A 27,204-nucleotide genomic window follows, 5' to 3' on the forward strand; every position below is an offset into this window, starting at 1 on the left:
AATCACTGTAGGCAATATAATCTAGGCTATTATGATATTGTAAATACATATTAATATTTTTTACTCTAAAAACTTATATCCAAGTATTTGACTTACTTGACTTAATGTCCCCTAGGGTGGGGCAGAGGGCGTCCACAGTGCGCCGCCACCTCGATCGGTCTTGAGCTTCGTGCTTCAATTCGCTCCAAGTCTTTCTAATAGCCTTAGCCTCTGCAATAATAGTCCGTCGCCAAGTTTGCTTTGGACGGCAACTTTTTCTTTTTCCTTGGGGGTTCCAGTATCCAAGTATTTAATGATTATAAACAAATATAGATTTCTTCGTACTACGCAATAACGCATACACCTATTGTAATAATACCAAACCATAAGTAAACAATAGGTATATATGACATGTAAACATGTATACTATTATGTAATGTATGTATCAGTAATTAAGTGCAACCTACATTCACAATCACTACTTAGTTATCATGTACAGTATCTAATTAGTAGTTTCCTAGGAACATCATTAACGCTAAGTTATGCTAAACGATTAATAGTACGATTAAGGTACAACTCAATTCAAGAAAACACCGTAATTATAGTTCGGTAAAGTTTCTTAAGAGAAGAAAAGACGGAAAATTAAAAACCTGCCAAGAGCGTGTCAGGCCACACGCTCAGTGTAGGGTTCCGTAGTTTTCCGTATTTTTCTCAAAATCTACTGAACCTATCAAGTTCAAAACAATTTTCCTAGAAAGTTTTTATAAAGTTCTACTTTTGTGATTTTTTGCATATTTTTTAAACATATGTTTAGGGTTTGAGATCCGGATATCCGGATATCCGAATTATCCGGATATCCGTTGAATTTGAGATCCGGATCCGAGGTCTCATAGGATCCGGATAAAACGGATAATACGGATCCGTTAAATATGGGTATCTATTCACGCCAGAAATAATTTTTGAATGAAATTTATGAATTATTTCCTGCATTTTGTCGCCTAAAATGTTTATTCACATTTATTTATTGTAATTCAAATACTCCAGAATATCAAACTAAGTTAGGTTTGGTACATTACGCCATGCGATGAACCCATAAAACTATATGTTAACAAACTAAATAAAATGAACAGTAAACCATTGTTTTTAAAACTGCTTTCGTTTCTAACTGGATGCATCCCGCAGAATAACGATAAATTATTAATTTTCTATAAAGCAGAAACGATTGCCACGGATGTTTTTAAGCTCAATGATGAATTAGAGATCATAGAAGTAATTGATATAATTATATACGTAATTTTATAAGCTGAGTCCGGATCCAATTTTGTTTGTATCTAATAAGATGGGAGGCAAACTAGCAGACAGGTCGCCTGATGGTAAGCGATCACTCCCGCCTATGGACACTCAAAACACCAGAAGGATTGGAGGTGCGCTGCCAGCCTTAGAGCTTCACTGAAAAGCGACTGGCAAATATCAAATGACTTTTGCACATAAGTTCAGAAAAACAATTGAAAATTATACACGATAACTAAATATGTGTAACATATTTTACACGTTTAATACGTTTAACGCAATAAAATTATATTATTTTATTTTTTTCCTACATCTGCAATTTCGCATGGATGTATTTATTGGCTGTGGTTACGGATAGAGTCCCCAGTAAAACGGAGGTATTAGCAACACTAAATTACTCTGCAGTAGCTTATGTATGTTAAACAAAAATATTGGCCTACTGTTTAATGTTAAATGCTGTACCTGTACAATGGGAGTGACATTAATTGTGTCGCTTAACTTCAAACTATCCATTCTGCTTTTTTAGAATAGAATAGAATATTTTTTATTTAACTTCAGTTTGGACAAATATAACAAAGATAAATACAACACAATCTAGATGTTAAATTGGGAGCCCACTCAGCATATTACCACTTACCACGGCATGCCGAAGCGCTGATTTTAAACTTAAAAATAAACTTGGTTGTATAATCATCCTTAAAACCGAATCGATTTACGCGAGTTTGAAGTTAAACGACACAATTATATGTTAAAAGTTCGTCTAAAAAGTTAATGAACCAATAATAGACTATATTTATGTCGTTTTGTGAGTTTAAATTATTTTATTTCGGTAACAGCAGCTTTGATTAGACGAAATCCTTATAAAAAGTGACCTTTTCAACATGGATCCGTTTTATCCGAAATATCCGGATATCCGGATCCGGCAAATCTTAAGATCCGAAATATCCGGATCCGAAAAATCGACGGATCTTGCAAACCCTACATATGTTTCAAAAGTTAGAGGGGGGGGACACACTTTTTTTTTCTTTAGCAGCGATTATTTCCAAAAATATTAATATTATTAAAAAACGATTTTAGTAAACCCTTGTTCATTTTTAAATACCTATCCAACAATATATCACAAGTTGGGGTTGGAATGAAAAAAAAATCAGTCCCCACTTTACATGTAGGGGGGGCTCCCCTAACAAACATTTTTTTCCACTTTTTTCCACCTTGTCGGCGTGATTGATATACATATTGGTACCAAATGTCAGCTTTCTAGTGCTAAAGGTCACTGAGATTATCCGCGGACGGACGGACAGACAGACATGGCGAAACTATTAAGGGTTCCTAGTTGACTACGGAACCCGAAAAACGAACCAGAAGTATGGCGGTGAAATCACCCGAGTATTGACGGCTTTCTCAATAACTAAAAAGATCCTCTTCCTTTTTTTGAAGTCGGTTAAAAATATAGCTATTTCTAATTTTTTGTTACAAATCATTGAATCTATCTTACCTTACCTAAAAAAAAATATTAATACGGAATGCAGCGTAACAATACTAACGATAATGTCAAAATAGTTATTTGTTTTACAAGGGGGCAAAGTAGTTGTTTAACCGTACGTGCCAATATTGAACCGCGAGCGTAGAGAATCTTGAGCGTTGCGAGGGTTTCAAGACACGAAGGTTAAACAAACTTTGCCACCGAGTGAAGCACAACATTTTTCACCACACCAACATGAACAAAATACTGACTAAAACATCAAACTGAATCAAATCCGTCGATCTATTCAATATTTATGATTCAAAATCGTCATTTATAGGTGAAATCTACCAGCTAGCTTAAGAGATCAAATTAAAATTTGTATGAAATTACTTTGCACGCTTGTGGATAAAATGCAATATAGCTATCTGTTTTCGAATAGCAAAGAAAGCCATTACCAGTTGGCGTGGTGAAAATACAACTGAAAGACAATTAAAATGAGAAGTTTTTTCGTGATTTGCTAGTTGCTTTCTTGAAATCTAACTTTTAGGTAACTTTTTTTTAGTTTGCCTGTCTTCACGTATAGGTCTTAACTCTTAAGTGACTATTAGTATATGAATTGTTCTATTACTTTTCAATTCATTAAAAACAATTAGGTACAATTTTACGGGAGTCCCCTTTAACTTTCATGTAGGTATACAAACAGTAAAATAACTTTTTTATTAACCGTTTTTATTTAAGCGAAGGCAAAGTTCATGATAAAATTACCGTCTAACTGCATTACACTTCCAAATAAACACAAGAAAATAATTCGTTATTTAATACAAACAAACCACCCACTCATATGAATCTAAGATTATGAGAAAGAGCATACAGACTGCCGAACTGACATAACCACATCTCTCCCTTCTTATACGAATCGATTAATATCTTTGAAAACTCTTATATCTCTCCCGATAAAATAAGAAACGAACCTTGTATGATTAAAGTAAAGTTCATATTCGGAACACATGATAAAATATAGGAGGTTTGGAAAGTAACTTTCCAAATTGTCGATGCCAACGCCACTGTATTGGCGGCCAATACCATCACACTTTGTTTCAAGCAATATCATTTAAATATGGAAACATACTACCAATTCATGGGTGCCTGGTACTATATTCCTAATGAATAACGTGTTATCACAGATTACATTTAATACAAAGCACAATTGGTATGGAAACGATGAGTGCGACAAATGTGCTGTTTTGCCTGTTTTTGAAATTCTTAATTTGTTTTTTTTTTTTAAGTAGTATGAATAGGTAGACGTTTGACCACGATCACACCTGATGGTAAGTGATGATGCGGTCTACCGTGGAGCACGCTTACCTATGAGATACCTATTTACTCTCGCTTTAAAGAGACCTGGATTGTACACACACTTTACGATTTACGAAGAAGTATGTTAGTGTCTATAGCTGTTTTACAGTTAACAAATGTCAAATATTTTGTGTCTTCAAAAGTTCAGACAATTCAGACTTTTCTCACATCTAACATACAAGTAGGTATATTTCCTGTTAATCGTTACTGTAATAGTCGAATACCAGATAAGATAACAGCCTGGCAAAAATAAAGTAGAAATTAAAAGATACAATGTTGCCTTTTTAATATCAACCCTTTTTATCTAGGCACAACGAAAAGTTCGCTAGAACAACGACACTACCGAAGTGGTCTCAGGATTTTCAAAATGTATAATTACATAGATGCATCAAAAAAAACACAGACACATCAAAAAAAAATTTTTTTTTAGAAATATGTAGGTCTACTACTGTTTGGAAAGAGAAGAATCGTGAAATCAGAAATGTATGGAGTCCAATCCAATACATTCCACGACTCTTCTCCCTCAACCTAAACTGAACGGCTTTAGCACGTCATGGTAACCCCCCAGGAGGGTGATTTTTGAATCTCGCATACGGGATTTTGTCACTAAAATACCGGTTGAAAACGGTGACTTGCTTATTATTTTCAGTGGCAATTTTCTGAATTCGAACGCGTGACACTCAAAAATCGGCCCGCAGGTCAACGTTTCCTTAAACTTTTAAAAAGGACTACTTACACAAAGAACAAGAAAAACACACAAACACAACCTTTAATTAAATACCTCAACGACAACTAGTCTTTCTAAATCAATCTAAACGAGGCAAATACAAGCAATTCGATTTAATTCGATCGTAAAATCGGGCAGATAATCGATTCACAAAGCTTCGGTGACATCCGAATGCCAGCAATCGTTTTATTTCATCGATGAATATTCAAATGGGACGTGTTGCGCGCTAGGCGTTTTACATGGTTACATGTTTTTTTTTTTTTTTTTTTTTTTAGTTAAAGGGACATAATCCAGAATAATCTTTAAATTATGATGAAGATGGTGATGAGGATGATGATGATGATGACTGTATGAACGTGTGTTGTTAGCCCAGTGGTGAAGACATGCAACTTTTGTTCAATTATATTATTGTTTTAACTATATTTATTAAATTATTGGTAGTAACTATTTAAGGGGGGCAATTGTATTCATTTTTTTCCTTTATTACACTATGATGTTTTCTATATGTATCCACAGAACACGCCTACCATATATAACCGGTGGACACTATTTAATAATGCAAACATTGTAAAACATGGAAAAAATGGATGTTACATTTGTCCCTCAATCGAGATTTGCCCCGCTGTACCTTATTCATATTCGTGAATAATTTTTTCTATAGAATGTATAAAATAATAACACCCAATAAAATATTGTGACTTTCGTTTAAATAGTCGCATTAAAAAGGCATTAATATTAATAAATGTATCGCATAATAAATAATAATGACTTAACAAATTTCTTTAGGCTTTTAGGTATCATTACTTGTTAGATTAATCTTCTTCAATTCTTTGCGTCAATTAAAAACTAGCTTTTGCCTGCGGCTTCGCTCGCGTTAGAAAGAGACAAAAAGTAGCCTATGACACTCCATCCCTTCAACTATCTCCACGTAAAAAATCACGTCGATTCGTCGCTTCATTTTGCCGTGAAAGACGGACAAACAAACAAACACACACACTTTCCCATTTATAATATTAGTATGGATAAGTATGGATGGGTAAAAGTGATATTTTATTTCTCATCACATAAAATTCTATGGGCGGTCATATTATTTCAATTTAAGTACAAATATCACAAAACTGATCTTACACGTATATTATTTGATCCAATCCAATTTTCGTATTAATTTCATAGACATAAGATCCAAGACACATTTATATGACAGCATATTTAAGTTGGTAAATTGTAGCCCGCGTTGCTACACTTTACTACCATACCAGCAGGGGTTGGACACTGTCCCGAGTCCCGATTCCGCCACGCATTGCTTCGTAGCAATTAAATAGGGTAGGCACAACTTGACGTATCTTTGCGTGCCACTGATTAGATACGAGGGGAGGTACAAATGTTCGCGGAATGAAGTATTTGCAAATTAAATAAAACAACATAAGTATTTTTCCTTTTCTAGTAAATCATGGTTTTAGCATTCCCTGTACGTCTTTCATTTCATTTTTGCGGATGTTTTCAACCGGCACGATATTCAATTTGCTCCATAGTCGAAAGGGATAGTTTGAAACGGATAACACGATATATCAAACAAGAAAGAGGTTTTGTATTTTTTTACCCTGAATTCCGCGAATATATGTACAATTACTTAATTTTTGACTCCCTAAATAGTTTAACACGATTCGATCCTGAACCGGAAGTGTTCTTTCTTTCTGTGCGTAAGTAATATTATTTACTCTGTGGTAGTAGAGTCATACCCCCCGCAGGGCCGACTCGTAGGATACAACTGTCTTACCAGTTTTTCTTGTTTGATAAAAACTAGTGTCATATGTTTAAATAGTCTATTATTATGCATAAATTCGCACGCGGTCCCTCTCCCTGCTCATATGTGTTTCAATCATTAATTTATTAGATGTAATTTTGGTATTAATCTTATCGTAAGACCGTGAAGAAGATGATTTCCATGATACATACATACATACAATCACGCCTGTATCCCATAGTCCCACAGGACTTAAGACAGTGCCACTCTTAAAATATCAAACTCATTGCATCAGGTTGCCAGCCTTGCCTTTTATCCCATATCCCATTCGCCTTCTACGACACCCACGGGAAGAAAGGGGGTGGTGAAATTCTTTACCCGTCACCACACAGGCTCCATGATACACAATTATGTTAAGTCCCCAGAACTTGAGACTGTCCCAAAAACATCATCATCATCTTCCTTGCGTTATCCCGGCATTTGCCACGGCTCATGGGAGCCTGGGGTCCAAAACTAATTCCAAGATTACACTAGAGGATTAAGAAGACACTAGTTTTTACGAAAGCGACTGCCATCTGACCTTCCGAATTAATGAATTCATTCCTGAATTAGTCCGGTTTCCTCACGATGTTTTCCTTCACCGAAAAGCGACTGGCAAATATCAAATGACATTTCGCACATAGATTCCGAAAAACTCTTTGTTGCGAACCGGGGTTCGAATCCGGGACCTCCGGACCGAAAGTCGCACGTACTTACCGCTAGGCTACCAGCGCTTTTTACTGTTTTTACACATTTTACTAATAAAAGAAGTTTAGCATGGATTTAGCGTAAAGTTATAATATACAAAGGATTAAATACATATTGCATAACAATCCCTTAAGTACAATCGTCATCAGAAATATCGAAGCTGCTAAGGCGGTGACAAATATCTGAACCTCTACTGTCAGTATATTAGACTGTATGTTCAGAATTCAGATATGCTAACTTAAATTGTAATTGAAATCGTTAGGTAAAAGCCACAGTTCTTCTTTAGGGCGCGTAAAAATTGTCGCAGATGATTTTATGTTTTGTTTAATTGTAGGCTACTATACATTCCATCCTGTATATCCGACCAGAGAATTTCGGATGCTCATACACCTATCATAAGTTATGATCCCCTGGTCCCATGGCATCCAGCCGCGAGCGACGCTACCGTTCCGCCCCCTGCTGGCACAAACAAACGAACAAACAAAACTTCCTAACTATACAAGTTTTGTTTTTATTTCAATCAGTGGATTTAATTCAATTTGACAGCTCGGCTTCCATGCTACAAAAAATGTAATCTAAAAACAGAAGCTGTAATGCCCACACAAATAGACTGGTAGCCTTGTGGTAATGCAAAATTTATAAACTACATGCAAGGGTTATTTATATAGGATTTACAATCTTCATACTAAGAATCGTATGATATGGAGGTATCTCCATTTTTTAGCGCCAACTATTAAATACTATCATAACTACACTGATGATGCCTACAATTTTTTTTTCATAATGTGTATTGATGTGGATACTCAGACAACGATATATATAATATATAAATACTTATGTACATAGAAAACATGAAACATGTCATTTGTTCTTAAAATAAAAAATAAAAACACGCAAAAATTACTGGGGGAAATGATTTTGGCCACTTCCAGGCTGCGAAAGAGCGACATCTAGTTTTACTTTTAAGCCTAAAATGCTCATACATTTGAGGGGTACGCTTTTTTGTATGGACTTTGTCTGTCCTGTATTATAATTCCTTTCTACATGTGAACGTTGAAAAACAATTTACATTGTGCGTAATACTCACTATGTGTGTAAGTAGGTCCTGGAATTTTCCCGATATCAGCAAGGGATAGAAAAGTAGGTACGTAAGCTTGCAGACAAATCTGACGAATGCAAAATTTCTATAATCCTTTTATAACCCTATCTGGCTTACCTACTCAATTTAAACATGAACACAGGTAAAAAACCTGGATATCATTGATTTTTTCCGACCAATTCAATTCAGTTGATACAACCATCAAAAATTAATAATTAAAATTTAAAAATCACAGATCAAAATGCGTTTTCAAAGTAGCAAACCTCCAATAAAAAGGTGCGTTCACAATTACGTCGCCATCGATTTGACAACTTGATGAACACGCTCGGCTCCACTTTGAGACTGACGGATCCGTGTGGGTGGTCTCGAACGTGCGTGTAATTTTTTTCTGTTTTGTTTTTAATTTGTTTTTTTTTCGTGACGCGATGACTAACAGGCATCAATAACTAGCCACCGGTGGAGTGTGAAAATCGTTTGTGACGACTTTATGCAGTCATTTATAATCTGATCGGATTAGGTCAATAATAATATTTTCGGGTTAGAATTGAATTGATAATAACAACAAATGCCATTTATTTTTTTATAAAATTGTCTAGTAGGGTTAGCAATATTATAATATTTGTCATAGAGCCACTAATATTCTACATTTCTTTGCTTCCTAGGTCTAAGCTATGGATTGTGACACAAATTTGTACAAGACACCAATAAGACTAGATCCCGGCTCATGGTGCCAATCAAAACTAAAATAAGCGCAAAATGGCCGTTCAAAATGCAAATTCCCGCTCAAAGAACTGTCAAAGTGACGTTAGTCGAGTGAAGTGAGTGTCCGAAATGTACGTTCGCTGCTCAGCATGGTGACGCTGATGCCGTGTAGCTACCTCGGCGGCGGGTCTCCGCGCTGCAGCTTGGAACATACGGAGCCTAAGGTCAGCATCCATGGGTCCTAAAACGCACATCACTTAAAAACGAGCCTAGTTCTGTATTTGTCTTGTAATCTATGCACTTTGACAAATACAGAACTCCTACTTTAAGGTTGGCCGTTAAAAAAAAACTTTTCGAACGCGTCGTTTTGAATTTCGAATACTTTCGGCGCTTTCGGAGAGTGAATATTGCACAATAAAGCACCTATACCCCAATTGCTAATTCGAGTCCAAAAAAACTACGACAGATACGTCAATGTCACAGCTGTCAATGTCACTTATGTCACTGTCAAAATACTTTTCAGGTTTCGCCAACCTTCTACATTCTTTATTTGGCACCTAAGAAATCCAAGAATACTTGATGATAAAATTGTGAAGAAAATTCGTTTTAGTTTTTTTTTGTTTTAATTCTCATACGTCAAATTAGTTCCACCGGTCGCCACTGATGATAAATGTTGGTAATTCGCATTATATTACGTGTATATGTGACAATCAACATCACCTTCATTCACGTTGCTAATAATAATAAAACTTAAACCAGACAAATGTATGCACTAAAGCTGCCCTATCTCAGTCAGGTGCAATTTTCGCCAATGTTTATTAAATTAGTCATTGGAGTCTAACAACCCATTACCAATATTAGAATGTTATTGCTGAAGGGTAGCACCTGAACTGGCTCTCAGAATGGCGCGTGGTGAAGTCAGGGGCTCACGAAAGGTATTTCCTTAGCGTATTGAACGAGTGCCCAATGCATCTCTGAGACTCCTCAGGAGATTTGGAACCATAAATTGAAGAACATTACTCAAACTTACTTACATACTCTCTTTAAGGTAAAACAATAGATCATTACATGTGCCATTTTTTAACTAATAGGTTCATAAGTGTCGGTTGTCAATAAAGCGCTACTTGCATATTAACGTCTGTCTATCATATATCAGAGATGTAGTCTGTATATCTGTTTATCATACATAATAATAAATTCAACAAATACAGTTTGACAGACCATGGTGTCATAGCCGCTTCCAAAACAATGGCGGCCGTGGCAACCATAAAGCCCACTATACACTATTTCGCTGATTAGCTAATTGTAAAATATATGTATAAAAATTGGTCACAATATCTATATCATCAATAGATTGTTCTATACCGCAAAATATAGCACCAAATGTTATTGATACCTGAAGTGATACAAGCGCAATACCAACTTTACAACTAAAAATCACGGAAAAAAAGAAAAAAAATCGGGCGTCCTAGTATTTATGTAAATAATAAAAGACTATTAAATATATAAATCAAAGGATTGAAATAAATAATAAATAATTTATCTTGGCGTGTGTTTTTATAAAAAAGGATTATACTATTTTACAAACATTTTATTGCAGTGGCAACATCGTAGTAGTTTTTTTGGACTCGAATTAGCAATTGGGGATAGTTAGCATCCTTTGCACTAGCATGGCACTTTTGGCAGCTACGTCAATTGCACCAATTCCGCTTGCATGGCCCGTTGAGCTTTTAAAAATGTTTGACATCGATGAAGAATGCGAGTGATCCTATTAAACGCCACGCGATCCGATGATTATAGTCTTATCTCTAGCTGTTCGGGTGTCCGTAACCAACACGAATTTTATTGTCTGTACTCAGACAAGCTCATAGTGTTTATGTTTTCCCAGTGGAGCGGCGTCAGATCTCATGTTACCATTCATACGTTATTCTTTAGGGGACTATTAAAAAGTCGTTATAAGAGTGTGGTGTCGCTAGTTACCTACGGGACAGAGTGTCGTTAGCACCGGACACCGGGCGGTCATGAGCGCGAGGAGTTGTCTTACAGCCATGAAGACTGAATGACAATGGTTATCTGACATAGGAATGCGTTATCGGTTATGCCTCCGACACACATGACTGTAGTTTTCGCTCATGTTTTCGTCACTTTTCTTTTGAATATTTCGAGATAAGCGAATACAGCTAGTCATGTGTGTTGCAGCATAAAATAATTTACGAATGAAAAAATATTGGACAGCTGAATTACTCTAGAAAATAGTTAGCTATGTTTATATGGCACCGTATCATTATGGGTGGTCGTAGGCACAGTATAAACACAGTTATAAAACTTGTCCTTACACTGTCGTAGGCGTGTATTGATAAACTTTGGCAAATTAAGCTATTTTTACCGAGTCGGCATATACAACGATACAGCTGTGTCAGCAATCAGCATTATCGGAAGCCTCAAAACCAAAGTCAATAAAGAACAACTGATTTGTAAAACCTTTAATGTAGAATTAAACGAAAACACAGAACCATCCATAAATACAAGAATAAAAACAAAGTCGATCAAATTGATAGTCCGCGAGTCGCTGTGCGATTTATAAGACAAGGGAGATGTCTCTCTTGGTACTCCATAAATATAAGTATGGGCCATTACTTAACAAAACAACACTTTTGACCAAAACAATGCAGTCAGAATTGAACTTTAAAACGTAAAGTTAAAGCTGTTAAAGAACTTATAACTAAAATTTTAAGAAATACGATGGATGAAACCACACTACCACCACTAGAAAATGAAAGATACATATTATTTGTCTCTGAAAATATTGTTGTGAATTTATTTTTAACAAGCAGAAACGTCTGCTAACGATTCTAAACATTTTTAAATATTGTAATATGCCTACTTGAAAAATAAATATTTCATTTTCATTTTTTTTTTTTTCATTTTATATTAAAGGAAAAAATAGATGGCGCTAGACGTCACCCCAAGACGTGTGTACATAAGGAAAGGCATGGAAAGATTTGCGATGTCCGGCGCGGCTTCCGTAGCTCAATTGGTTAAGAGCCTTGCACGGATTGCAAATGATGCGGGTTCAAGTCCCGCCGGAAGCGTAAATTTTTCCATTTTTTCCTTTAATATAAAAATTGTTGTGAATGTAAAAGCATCTATAGACACAATTGGTCAAAAGTATGTAGAAATTTTAGAAAACCAAATTACAAAAGCACGAAAAACCGCATGATAACTGAATAAAAAACATCACGAGACTAAAAAGGAAAACAAAAGACGTAAAACTCCCAAAACAAATGAACGCGACCTAAAACAAATCGCGAGCGCCACTAAAATAAATCACTATTAAAATTGACATTTCACGCGATGACTCAAAAAACGAATTAATATCGAGGCGATATCTCTCAAATTATCAACGATACCGGAGTGACAATAAATAAATATGGCGGGCGGTAAATTTGTAAATTTATTTCGTGGCGCGGGAGCGAGAGTCCCGTCGTAAATATAAACTCAGATAAAACAATAAACGAATTACGTATAAATAATGGAGCGTTTTGTCGAGGCTGATTAGGATACAGGCTGTAGTTTGTTCACCTTTTATGTAATGACGGGTTTTTGATAAGATATATAGAAGACAAGACCGTCCGACTGGTAAGCGATCACCAGCGCGCATGAACACCTGAAACACTAGAAGGGTTGGAGGTGCGTTACCGGTCTGTATGGCACTTTGAGACTATGCTCTTTTCTTGAATGTTTGAAGGTCAAATCGATCCTGAAATATCGCATGCGACAGTTCATTCTAAGATTCAACAATTTATTTGTAATACCTAATATTACCTACCTATTGTAAAGTCGACGAAATAATAATTTGACCAAATTTGACATACAAGTTGTTGGAAAGAGCGCCTCGCTTTATATTTCGTCAACCATACATACCTCGACAATCGTTTGTTCTTCTGTTTTAGGAAATTCATATTAAACCTAATTAGTTGAAATTATAATTTCTGAAATACATACATTGCAAAGAAGAGAAGATTAACGGCGTTCATACATCCATAAACAACCCAAAAATTTAAAAATTGTTCCTCATTTCCGTAAAGAATGCAAAACGTCGTGTACACGAATACCATTCTAAATTTAATGACCCCATCCGCCCAGATTTATAATATTAACATCGGGACAAAACACAACATCAACCAAAAAGAACACAAGAACAATTATAGTGACAAATGTAAAGAACAACCTGTGTAACCAAAGCGCAGGCGCGTTGTCGCGCGTAAAACGAATAAATTAGCGGCTATCGCTGCATCGGCCTCACACCTCGATGGGAACTCTGTGATTTACTCCCTTTCTCACAGTGACATCTTGGGATGTTATGCTGCCCTGGTACTCCGTGGTGCTAGTTAGCTAGGGGGAATGATTTCACGACTTTTTATCGAATTGATAAAAAAGTAAGCGGTTGCTCGATCCGGTAAAATTAAAACAATCGACTTCTGAATTTGAGAAGATTTCTTGAGGCATCTGTTCAAGTGTTCACGATGCTAAACAATGAGTCGAGAAACTATGACAAGTCAAGATTAGAAAAACGGCAAAACAATTAAATTATCAAATTACGCTTTTGTGTCAAATATGAAAGAGCTAGAACCAAATCCGAAATTTTAGCACTGCGATATAATTTTGGAAACTATCACCACGAATTCCGAGTTTTATTGTACAATGTATACATCTTCCATGTTATTATATGTACAGGATTATTCCATGGTGTGTCCCATGCAAACGCATTATATTTCATGTGTTGCGATTTTTTGTTCTGTATTTAGAGCAGGCAATAATTTTTCTGTGCATAATTCTGCACTTTGCCTTAGAAAAAGATCCTCTTACACCAGCCAATTTACAGAAACTTCGCGTTTGTATGGGACAACGGTAGACTGTTTCATGGAATGCTCCACATAAACTTCCGATTAATTAAATCGAGCAGTTAAACTCCAGAAATCTAATTTTACAGTACCATAAACTGTCCCCCAACTAGATTATTAGCCAGTTTTAATGGAGACGCGCTGGCGCCGGGCGTAAATAAATTCAACTCGATTTTATTAATGTTGTTACTCCTATCTCGATCTCATGGACGTTTAGGACTTTTATTATTTATAACTTGAATATTATCTTGATCTCCGCTTAACTCGGGTTTAACCGTTATCTAAATATTACACCTACCTTTGGTGTCGTTATTGAAATATTTTATTAGATCCGTGATATTTGTAGTGTCTTTGTAAGTTACATTTTAGAAAATGCGTACGGTCGTGGTTTCTTAGATTACGAAGCAGAAAATAATAAAAATAAATAAAAATAATAAAAGTAAAACCCATAACTAAGTTTGAGTGGTGTTATAAGTAAAGAAGTAGGTAATAAATAGGTTGTTTTAAGTAAGGGCTTCTGAACTGTAGTCCTTACAAGCATAGCTTTACAAAAAAAATGTGTGATTCTGCAGTTTTAAGCAAAATCCAAAAAGTGGATCGGCAGACTCATTCGCAAATATTAAGAAATCTGTAGAGACTGTCATCCGAACATCCGAACATACAAAACAGTACATTACGATATAAGTGCGGAAAAAAGGAATTTCAAAACGAGTGGCGATAAATTAAAACACGACCTAAGTTACGTTAGTAACTTATTATTAATCTGTGACCTAAGTGTGCCTAATCTGAAGCTAACTAAGACTAATTTAATTGCTAACACCCGATCAATAAATTATATGATTATCTAAAACATACCTCCTAAAAGTCAAAGATGAATGACTTTTTTGCCTCATTAATTAGCGTCCACATTCCATCCTATCACCGAAATATTTTATTCGCTTTGAATGAAGTCGTCAAGAAGTGGAACGAATTAGATTAATTAATGATTAATTTAAGTTTCAAACTTTGTTCCAGTTAAATAATTCGCGTGCTAAGATTCCGAATAGAGATATAATATAAATGACAAGATACAGAAATTACAGAACTATGGTAGGTATGTGAAAGCGCTGGTGGCCTAGCGGTAAGAGCGTGCGACTTGCGATCCGAAGGTCGCGGGTTCAAACACTTCAAACCCTGGCTCGTATACCAATGAGTTTTTCGGAACTTATGTGCGAAATGTCATTTGATATTTGCCAGTCGCTTTTTGGAAGGTCAGATGGCAGTCGCTTTCGTAAAACTAGTGCTTTCGCCAAATCTTAGGATAAGTTGTCAAAGCGGACCCCATGCAGGCTTCAATGAGCCGTGGCAAATGCCGGGATAACGCACGGAGGATGATGATGAAGATACAGAACTAGGTATATTAACTTAACGACATATTACATATTATGCAAAAGTCACTCACATGTTGCTCGCTCATATTGAGGAGCATTTTCAATCGTTATGGAGCGAAACATGTCAAGCAATCTTCCACTATTTATACGTGAGGGACCCGTTTTTGCATATTTAATATTATGTCAGTGTCTCACGGAAGTTTTGTTATTAAACTTTAAATGACTTTGAAAAATCACATTACAGATAACCATAAATAAATACCTACCTACAAAAAAAATAACTGGTTAAAACATTAAGCGCAAAGACAAATCAGTGACTGATACGAATCTAGACATGAGCAGTGTAAATAGTGGTGACAATACAACGCGACCACAATGTGGTTCCTAGAAGGCCGCGAGATGTTTGGGTAAAAAATGTCGCTGCTCGCCACGCCGGCGTTTATGAAGCCAATTCGAACTACATATGACACAGATTTGACATCATTTTCCTTACGTCATCCCGACTTACATAGGATATCGTCACTACTTTGGAAAAATCTCGTATCTCACACTGCCCCTCAAAATGAAAACGCAGTAAGTCTATCCATTCCATACTATGCTTACTACAATATTCTTTTCATTGAAAGAAGAAGATACAAGTTTTTTTCAAAGTAGTGACGATATGTGAAGTAATAATATGTTACAGTGCGATACAAGTACAGAAAAGAGGAAGTTCGAAACCAGTGGCGATACAATTTAGTTCAGTACAGGCCCTCCGAAGTTTCGAAGCTCTGATAAAAAAAAAAAAAACCAGTGACAAAAACAGGCCCTGAAGCACTTTGAAGTGACAAGAAAAGAAGCACTTCTCGCACTAATGCGTAAAAAAGCAGTAAATGTACTGAAAATTTTAATGTAGCAGACTTAGTATGTCATACGCTAACTTTAGAATAAAATAAATTTAATAAATGAAAACACGACTGCAGTTTTATTTAAAACGAACTAAAAGATTAAAATAATGCTCAGTAAGGATCGTGACAGTACCTAGATTATTTTATTTTCATTGCAGCGCAGCGGGGAACCATTTCAATGACCTTTCAGGTCCCTCGACTACAATCGAAATAAAACTAGAAACCAAAATCACAATAAAAAATAAAACAAGATGGCCTACCTATTAACTTTTCTACTAATCTGTTCGTGTAATTTTTATATGTACCAATATTAAGTTATTTTATTTAAGAGAATTTCAGAGTACGATACTCAATAATGTAAACATCACAGAAAATGTCAGTAACAAAATGAAATCACTCAGATATGGTTCAGATGCCAGTGTTTGTCGGAATTGGCCGCTGAGTGCCTGATAAAATGTAGATTAGTGTGCCGTTTGGTTTTAAATGTTTTAATTGTAATGAATTGCTTACTGTAGCATATATTTAAACTATTGTTGATAGTTTCTACCCTACCATTGTTAGTCGATTTGAAATAATGAAATACAATTCGGATGTGGATTATTTTGATATGACGATTAAAAATTTTGTCTACAAATGAAACAGTCAATTTATGATTAAATAGTGACGTTGAGAAGTTTCGTAGAACATTCAAGATCCGTAGAAGAAATTAGTGTGGGTATTATTTTGTGGTTCTCCATAGTAAACCTATTCTGAAAAGACACCACGTACATTTTAATAACCTCGAATGTTTAAAGTAGGATTTTATAGATGGATGGAAGTGCACGAAAATTAGAATTTCCTTGTTGTTTGTCTATTTCTCTTCCTAATCCCCAAATATTTAACATTAAGACGATTTTTTTCATTTTTTTTTATGGTCTCCGTTTTGCCGTGAAAGACGGACAAACAAACAAACAGACACACACACCTTCCCATTTATAATATTAGTATGGATTTAGACGATTTTTTTCATTCCTTCAAATTCTTTGTATGCAATATTATTTACCGCATTAATATTTACATCTCTCGATATTTTACTCCCTTAAAGGGATAAGTTCGCCTTTGTACTGTCTATACTGTGTCATATTTGTGTTTTGTGCAATAAAGACTATATACATGCATACATACTATTTCTCTATTAATGTTTCTAAAGAGGCAGGTTTATTTGTATTAAACATAATGTTTAGGATACACCTACGTCGCGCATCGCAAGCAAATCGCTTCGAATTGTTTCTGCTCTGACAATCGCTTACATATCGCCCACGACGTAACGGATAACAGATATTAGCCGACAAATTACTCTCACGTGTTCATGTCACCCTGGTTGCTATATACTATTTACTTGCAATACTGATTGCGATGTGAATGAAGAATTAAAAGTACCAGTGCTCGACAGTGTCGCAGTAGATGCCACTTTCAATCTTAAATCATTGTCAATAAAAGTGACAGAAGGGTGTCATCTATTGGGCATTAGCGTGTCGAGCACTGGTACTTTTACATTACTCTACTTAGCTAAGCAATGCACAGTCGTAGCACAGTATATTAACAGTTTCTGTGCGGATGACACACCTGGCTTGCCATCAAGGTTTTTTTAATGTGGCGTATGACACGCGAGGCGTGTCATTTTAAAATCGACAAGTTGTTCGCCGCGCCACCACAGTGTAAACTTTTCGAAAATGGAACACGCTACGAATCGGTTAAAGAGTTATCGTAGTAGTCGCTTTTATGTAGAGGAGGGCATTTTTTCTGTTCCAACACTTCCAACCGCTTTGAGTTCGGGGGTAAAAATGTTACATGAATCTTGTAAAAGTCGATTGATCGATTTCTACCAGAAACGAAGAAAAGTCATGCTACTCTTACGAGAGTCTAGTAATGCTGCTACCGAAGTCAAAACGTTTGAAACGCTCGGAGGCATGGATACATTACCGTCAGAAAGTTTAAGATCAACCACAAAAGATGACCATGATCAACATTATGAAGAAGGTTTTAGGTAAGATACTACATAATTTGTAGTAACTAGCTACGGTCGCAAAAAATAAGCTAGTAAGTTAAACAGAAAAATTTAAACCCTGTTTTGTCTGCTCTATAGTACAGTCAGCAGCAGAAGTTCCGTAACGGGCAAGGTGTTCAAAATGAACTAGACACGATCTTATTTTTAAGACAATAAGAGCGTGTTAGGATCATTGTGAACACCTTGCCCGTTACGGAACTTCTGCTGCTGACTGTACAAAAGCGTCAGAGGATCCTTTTCGAAACGCTTTACTGCACACATCATATTTGTTTATTTGTTGGTGTTCTTTCTGCAAGTTTGTGTCTAGCGTTTCTTGGCTCGTATTTAATAGTACCCATCATAAGGCTGGATTGGATTTGGATATTAGATATTACAATGCGCTTCTCTTCTCTCTTCTCTTCTCAACATATTCGTGTCCACTGCTGAACATATGCCTCTTTCATAGATTTCCATTCCTTTCTACATGCGTCGGTTCTGTGCCAGGTCGGCCTTGCCGTCTTTTTGATGTCGTCCAACCATCTGGCTCGTAGTTTCCCGTCACCTTGGCTACCCACTCTACCCAGTCTAGCAAGTTTTTTTTTTTATGGGATAGGAGGCAAACGAGCAGACAGGTTGCCTGATGGAAAGCGATCACCGCCGCCCATGGACACCCGAAACACCAGAGGTGTTGGAGGTGCGTTGCCAGCCTTTAAGATGGGTGTACGCTCTTTTCTTGAAGTTGTAGTAGTACAATGCACTTATGAACGTCAAATAAAGCTACACCTGCACTATCCTTACGCCTCAGCCTCTAAAAGGTTTCAGATCCTACAATCGAGTTGATCCCATAAAAATACGATCGGACTAAGGTTCATAAGCGATGGCCAAATCATGTTTCTTAACACACCTTTCTGTTATTCTCATTGCCGTTGTTTAGGATCGTTGTATTTTTGTAAAACTAATCGGTTACAGTACAGATTATATAAACGCTATCCTCAAAATGAAACTAAAATTTGTGTTTGATCTTGAACTTTTGACGGTAGTGCACCTTAGTGTGGGCAGCTCATCGCTTAATAACCTCTTCCTAAAAAGTATGAATCTGCTTATGTATGCTAGAGACAAGTGTAGGTATATCTTTTACTGTATAAATATGTTCAAAGTCAAAAATATTATATTGATAAAGTATTTTATTTGTTACAGGCAAAGAGACCTAGGTCCGACAACAACACCGATGTATCTGATAGGTAAGTCTCTATTTTATAAACTTCTCGAAATGTTTAAAGTAAAATAGTTTCACTCAAAAAAAGAGTGTCCCACCTAATCTCTTGAAGCTGATTCTCCAAAATATTTAACACCGTTTCCACCTTTCCGAGTTCCAATCGAAAGTTTACCAAAATAGTCCCTCATCTCACAGTACAAAGGGCCTAATCCTGATGTAATCCCTATATTGTTAATACACAACTGCCGTGAAATGGTTTCCAAAACTTATTCGATGTAACTAAAATTGAAAAGTTCAAGCGATTGTTCATTTTACCTCAAGAGAGCAGGGCCGCGTATTGAATGATTTTCGAAGTGTAGTTAAAACGTTTATGTGAAGTGCTAAAATGCTCTTAATATGAGGGCCGAAGGGATGTTATCACCAGCATCAAAGGAAGAAGCACAATGCGGCTCGTGTTACAATTACAATGAGTTTTTTTGCGATTTGCCACTTTTCGAAATGGAAGTAGTCAAGAGGTTGTTGACTATAGTGAATAAATACCTAATAAATTGCAAGAGATTTGGGAGGATGTCGCTTAGAAACTACGGCACAAACATTTTCCGTTGCGACAGTTTATTTATAATTCTATAATTATTTCACATAATTTCTTTAAGAAAAACAAGTAACAATCAAATGCCATGCAGATTTCTTGATCCAACTTTAACTAAACCTTACTTACTTGACTGGTGCGATAACCCAAAATGAGTTTTGGCCTCCAACACAAGAGCTCGCCATTTGACTCGGTCTTGAGAGGTATCGCGCCAGCTTTCACCGACGTTAGTCACAAAGCGTAGGGTATTAAGGAAGATTCTGGGACCCGTTAAAAGAGTCGATGGCAGTTGGAGGATCCGCAAAAATGCCGAAATTGAAAAACTGGTAGTTGAGCCAAATATAATCCATGGGCGGCGGTGATCGCTTACCATCAGGCGACCTGTCTGCTCGTTTGCCTCCTATCCCATAAAAAAAAAAAAAAAAGAGCCAAATAGGTGAAACCAAAGCACATCGTCTCCGTTGGCTAGGTCACCTTGAGAGAATGGGAGAAGATGGGCAGTCAAAAGGGCCTACTTAGGGGACCGATTGGACGCCGTCCTGCTGGACACCCAAAATATTTTTGGGCGGATAGAGTGGAGGTAGACCTCCGTGAGCTTAACTAAACCTAATCAAGTTTAATCTTTGACCACATCCAAATTCCTAATTAGGTAAATGTTCAGTCGGGATTTTGTAATTTTGAATCCAGATAACACAATTTTCGAGTAGAAAAAAAGTTCTTCTCTGTAAAATAACTTTCAAAACTCGAGTCTTAATCATCCATCACTAATAATCAATATGCTATTAAAAAACCCCATCAAAATCAACTTTTAGCAGAGACGCAAAGTCTACGAACGTTTTCATTAATTACAACCAATGATTAACGCGCTCACCGATTTTTTTACAACCGTTTTTTAAGTGCTAAAAATAAATCGCTCAAAACATGAACCATAAGTGCCACCCGACACTGTGTTCCTGCCAAAACGCGGGATGAAACCGTCAAAATGTTTGATTTATTTCAAAACAACTATTTATACCTTTTCAGTTTCAAAAACACGATTAACCTAACTAATAAGAGTGAGGAATGTGTCACTTACAGACGCTATAGATCACACTTTTTGTCATAAAGGTGTCGTTATGGTAAAAATGTTTGTTACGCATGAAAAGATATATTATGCTACAGATTTTGTGAATTTGTTTATGAATTTTTGTGACTTTTTTAGGTGACTTCAAAAACAGAATAATGGATTATGTTTTACTAGCACAATATAATTATACTTACATTGATCATGGATATAGACTGTGATTATACCTTTTCGATTTTTGTCGAGCTCCCGATATTTCGAAGCTTTTATATGCATCTTCATCATGATCAATACTCGTATAATTAATTAATTATAAATACCAATAAGTATGTTCTTCTAATAATCATAAAATATCTTATAAGATTCTGTGTCATGTCTTAAATTATCAAATGGTATTTAAAACTGCTGCTACCAATGATTCTGATTAGAGATTGGATCGACAGTATTTAAGCGCTACCAAAATTTTCTTGAAGAAGCCTGTCTATATCTAAGTCATATATTATTTCACATTATTATTTCTTCCTCATATCTGGCAAGGCTCACGTGCTTAGTTCTCTAAATGTTGCTCGCAATTATTTGGAACATGTTTCTTTGCATATGTGTTTTTAAACTTCCATAAAAAAACATAAATTAATCAACTTGCAAAATCGCTGACAACCATATTCTCGGTCAATTACTTTATCTCGATCATCACATCTTGACCAAACTGACCTCTAGTTCCGCAGACCTTTTTTTCAACCCTTCCACATGTTCCAAACCCACTGTGGCAATTGGAGCAAAAACTGTAATTAATATAATCTGAGGCGAGCCCTTGACACGTGGGGGCCAAATGGCATGTAAAAACAGCGCTTAGGGTTCCATGCCCTTGAAAAAATTGCTACCGCAGAATGTGGGTTACAAGAAAGTGTTAGTCTTGTAAAATTTTTTGTGACAAGTTTTTCATTGACAGCGTTGCTGATGATAGTAATGATCTTAGGATATTTTAAATTAATTTGCATAGTAACATTAATAAGACTACCTACCTAGATAAAGTTATACTTAGAGTTGTGCTTTTTTGGAAATAATATTTTCACGAAGATTTGTCATATTTATCAGATATCGGCGAAATGGACAGGTTATGAGATCGAACTGAGGTGATTGATCTCATTTTAAGCTTATGCCAATTTAAGTAGTTGAATCAGATTATTTCAATACTTAATTTATAGATGCACAAGGTCGCAAAAATACGTGATAAGCTTACAATACAAATAAGGTCGTGTCAAATATTTCCTTGGGCCTTCGTCATGTGAATGTGACCTATTATTACAGCCTGCAACGAAGTCTTATTTAGAAACTTACTAGGTACTTTATGCACCTACAGAGCTCAATTATGCTTTACCTCAAGAGCTATATTATATATAGTGTTCAGTTCCTTCCACAGTATTGCTCTAGAAAAACCAGCCAGTTTTTCTAGAGCATCAGCCACATAATGCTCTAATTGCTCTGTCAATCACGGAACCCAAGCGCTGTAAGCTGGGGTGTGCTCAAAGCAGGCATTGTTCCGACACTCAACGCTGAAGCACAATGAACAAACACGTGCTTATGAGCTTATGTTTGCCTGGTATTATCGGCTGTTTATTTAAATATGATAGATTGGATTTGTTAAGGATGCTTGAGACTTTGGGAGACAAAGCTGTTCTAGCGTAAATAGATTATAATTATGAAGCTACTAGCTTTTGCCCGCGGCTTCGCTCGCATTAGAAAGAGACAAAAAGTAGCCTATGTCACTCTCCATACCGTCAACTATCTCCATTTAAAAAATCACGTTAATTCGTTGCTCCGTTTTGCCGTGAAAGACGGACAAACAAATAGACACACACACTTTCCCATTTATAATATTAGTATGGATTGCCTCCTATCTTAGATGACCTGAATTTTTATTTGCATTTATTACGTGACATATTGAAATTCAGTTTTGCCAGCGTTCAAGCAAGAACGATCTAATACCGGGCAGACCGGGCTGAAAAAGCCCATACAAGAAAGCATACCCCTGAAATGTATGGGCCTTTTATAAAACTATATGGCGCTGTTTCGCAGCCTGAAAGTGGCCAAAATCTTATTTTCCCGAAATATTTTTGCATTTTTATTTTTTATAAGAACTAATCACTGATGAATGATTTTTATTTTAATATCATGATATTACGTCAATACACATTTTGAAAAAAAAAATTGTAGGCATCATCAGTGTTCGAGGTACGATTCTTAGTATGAAGTACATATGTAAATGCTTATAAATTATCCTTGGTTCAAGTATCGATGAGAAAATGGACTAAAAATACCCACTGAAATCCATCCCATTGACAACGATCAAGGGTACCCCGTTAAACATAAAACTAAAAATGTGACAACTAAATCATCGCACCATATGGAACGAGACATCAATGTTGTCAATGTGCACAAACTATTAAATCTTTGAAGTCTTTTGTTAGGATGTTAACACCGTTTGTAAACTTTTTACGATTTAAGGAAAAAAAGGAAAACTTTAAAAAATCTTTCAATTAAAAAGATAGTGACAATAGTGCCAACATAAACGTTTGATATCCGATAGTGTTGTTCTTTTAAAAGAGCGGCAGAAAGCAAAGTGACACTTGAAAAAGCGGGAACTAATATAAACAGGAGCTCTTTCAATGCACAAAGACCAATGGTGTTTAGAGATTTAGAAAATACTCTTAGTCATATGTATTTATGCAATAAATTATGTGGAACTTACGCAACTATGGGAACAAACCAAATTATGTATGTGGAACTTATCAAAATTTAAGCATTTCAGGGGCTGTCCCGTACAAGAGCATTTTTAAATTTCGTGTGTTGCAACTTTTCTTAGGCGTTTAAAGCAGGTAATAATTTTTCTGTGCATCATTTTTGACAACTAAAAATAAAGAAACTTTAAATAAATTCGCATTCGTAGGGGACAACGGAATAATATATGCTCTTAATTGTTCTTAAAAACAAAGGGAAATAAACATTTGATCGAATTTAAATACATATGTACTTACAGTTACATTAATAAAATCCTTACCATCCTGAAATCCTAATCCTAAAATCCTACAAAAAAGATTATATCTACCTAAGGAGAGTTAACTCAAATATAAACTTTGTTGCGTGTGTAAATCTCATAAAATCACTAATTTAAAGTAGAAATTAGTAATCAATTCGAAAATTATTGACCACGGCCTACTTTGCAAAGTGACAATACATGTTCTGCCAAATGAATATTACATATCGATGAATCACACGAGCAAATTGCAATGAAATATTCAAATAGAAATTAAAACAGGTGTTTCGCTAAACCTTGTCATAACCGACCATTAGCATAAATTTGATTGGAATATTGTTTATGCAAACTATGAAGGTGCGGTAAAATTTACATTTTACATTGTTTTATTAACATAATAAGCGACATACGCATGAAATTTTAATTTAGTGTGATGAGCAGTGTCTAATTTAGTTAAAGGGGCTTGAGTGACGTACCAGGCTGTCAGCGGCGACAGACGATTGCGGGGCGAACACGACATACGACATGATAACGAAATAAATTAATAGTAACACGTGTAAACTATTTGTTAGATAAACCCACAGCGATACGGAGGGGCATCTGTTTATTGGACTGTTTATTTTAATCATGACATTTTATTGAATTGAGCGCTTAATTGGTGCAATCTGGGCTTATTTTGGTTGTTTAAATACAGACATCAAATCTCCACCGCCATTAGCGTCAAGCGATCATTTTACAGCCGCATTTTACGTCCCTTTTTCGGTTTACACCCGCCTTTTTCCTCCCGAACGCTTTAGAATTTGTTTATAAATGGAAGCTTCTTCGTAAATAGACAGGGGTTTTTAAGTAGCTTTTTTTGCGTCGGCGCTTTTGAACAATCTTACAATGCTCCTTTATTTTCAGACTATCGGGCGAAGTCAATCAAAGCCCTTGCGGGTCGGAGTCAACGTCGAATTCGCCGCCATCTTTGCTCCAAGACGCGTCACTGCCGGCGCTGCTAGTGTCGGGGGCGTCCACCATTTTCAGACTACGACGACGGCCGCCAACTCCGCGCTGAACGCAGCTGTAGACAGCCTATGCTTACCTGGTAGCTCGGACGTGGACTGCAGCTTGGCGAACGGATGTGCGACGTCCCTTGGGCTAGCGTTACCCCTGACGTCAACCGGAGGGATTTGTACGTCTGCCTCTTCGCCATCGGCGGTGGCCTGGTTGATGAATGAGGATAGCACGGGTAAGCAAAGTTATGTTTTTAAAAGCTTGATTCACCCACGCGTTCGGTTCTAAGAGCGAACGTGATCAAATGCAAAATGAAACGTGTTGTTTAAAAATTTACGAGCGCTTGAGCAAAACAATCATCTTGTTAAGAGCGTTATAACATTTCGGCGTCGGGCGAAATTAGGTATTTTACCCGCCGCGCGAGCCCAATATGCCGACCCTTTCTAGTACGTCTTATCACTCGCTCGCACTACAATAATGGACAAAACAATCTTGATCCTTTCTATGGAATTTTGATAACAACCACAATCTACTATCTCGATATAAACTTTTGGTTTCTAATAAACATTATTTTGTACGAAAATACGAGAATATAGCGCGAAATAATATCAATTATGTTAAAATTTATTTAAAAAATTAAAGTAATAATTATAAAAGTAGATCCCATCCCAAATATTTGCTTTTGTTATATGATAAGTATTAGAGTAAAGTATAATTATATTAATATGATGATAAAATAAGACAAATACAATTCTAATTACTTCAAGGTGGTGCTCAGGGTCTGATGATGGAGCCAGATGGTGGTCACCAATACCAATGAACAATATGACTATACAACTTCGTGGTTTACATGTCATTCTAGCATTTTCACTTTCACATTTCAAGTGCATATACCACGAGTATAGGTTTTCGGGTGTGCTGATTTAAAAATTAATGACCGATTTGGAATCTGACATTGCTGACTGTCACTTTGACACAAAAGTCGTCATGGGTGTCGTAAAATAGGTTTTAGGGGTGCTGATTCCAAAATTAATGGCCAATGTGGAATCTGACATTGCTGACTGTCACTTTGACACAAAAGTCGTCATGGGTGTCGTCAAATAGGTTTGCGGGGGTGCTGATTCCAAAATTAATGAACAATGTGGAATCTGACATTGCTGACTGTCACTTTGGCACAAAAGTCGTCATGGGTGTCGTAAAATAGGTTTTAGGGGGTGCTGATTCCAAAATTAATGACCAATGTGGAATCTGACATTGCTGACTGTCACTTTGACACAAAAGTCGTCATGGGTGTCGTCAAATAGGTTTGCGGGGTGCTGATTCCAAAATTAATGAACAATGTGGAATCTGACATTGCTGACTGTCACTTTGACACAAAAGTCGTCATGGGTGTCGTAAAATTGGTTTTAGGGGGTGCTGATTCCAAAATTAATGACTAATGTGGAATCTAACATTGCTGACTGTCACTTTGACACAAAAGTCGTCATGGGTGTCGTCAAATAGGTTTCCGGAGGTGCTGATTTGAAAATTAATGACCGATTTGGAATCTTGACATTGCTGACTGTCACTTTGACACAAAAGTCGTCATGGGTGTCTTCAAAAAGGTTTCCGGGGGTGCTGATTCCAAAATTAACGACTATTTTGGAATCTCACAGTGCTAATTGTAATTTTGACACAAAAGGAATCATGGGTGTAGTCAAATAGTTTTTAGGGGGCACTGATTCCAAAATTAATGAAATGATTTAAAAATTAATGACCGATTTGGAACCTGACATTGCACAGTACCCCTGGAAAGGAAACCTATTTGACGACACCCATAACGACTTTTATGTCAGTGACAGTCAGCAATGTCAGATTCCAAATTGATCATTAATATTGAGATCAGTACCCATGAAAACCTATTTGAAGACACCCATGATCACTTTTGTGTCAAAGTGACAGTCAACAGTGTCAGATTCCAAATTGGTCATTAGTTTTCAAACACCTCCGGATACCTATTTGACGACACCC

The 27,204-nt window shown here is 36.3% G+C and overlaps 1 protein-coding gene across 1 annotated transcript in view; it reads left to right on the forward strand.

Moving 5' to 3' along the window:
- Positions 1–27,204, forward strand: part of LOC125237909 (eyes absent homolog 2) — a 55,110-nt gene that overhangs the window by 14,136 nt on the left and 13,770 nt on the right. The window contains 4 exon segments of the mRNA XM_048145145.1: positions 9,070–9,333; positions 19,494–19,537; positions 25,102–25,225; positions 25,228–25,429. Of these exon segments, the coding sequence (XP_048001102.1) occupies positions 9,259–9,333; positions 19,494–19,537; positions 25,102–25,225; positions 25,228–25,429 (445 nt within the window). The 5' untranslated portion in view covers positions 9,070–9,258.

This window comes from Leguminivora glycinivorella, chromosome 22, assembly GCF_023078275.1.
Source record: "Leguminivora glycinivorella isolate SPB_JAAS2020 chromosome 22, LegGlyc_1.1, whole genome shotgun sequence".
In the NCBI taxonomy this organism is placed as follows: Eukaryota; Metazoa; Arthropoda; class Insecta; order Lepidoptera; family Tortricidae; genus Leguminivora; species Leguminivora glycinivorella.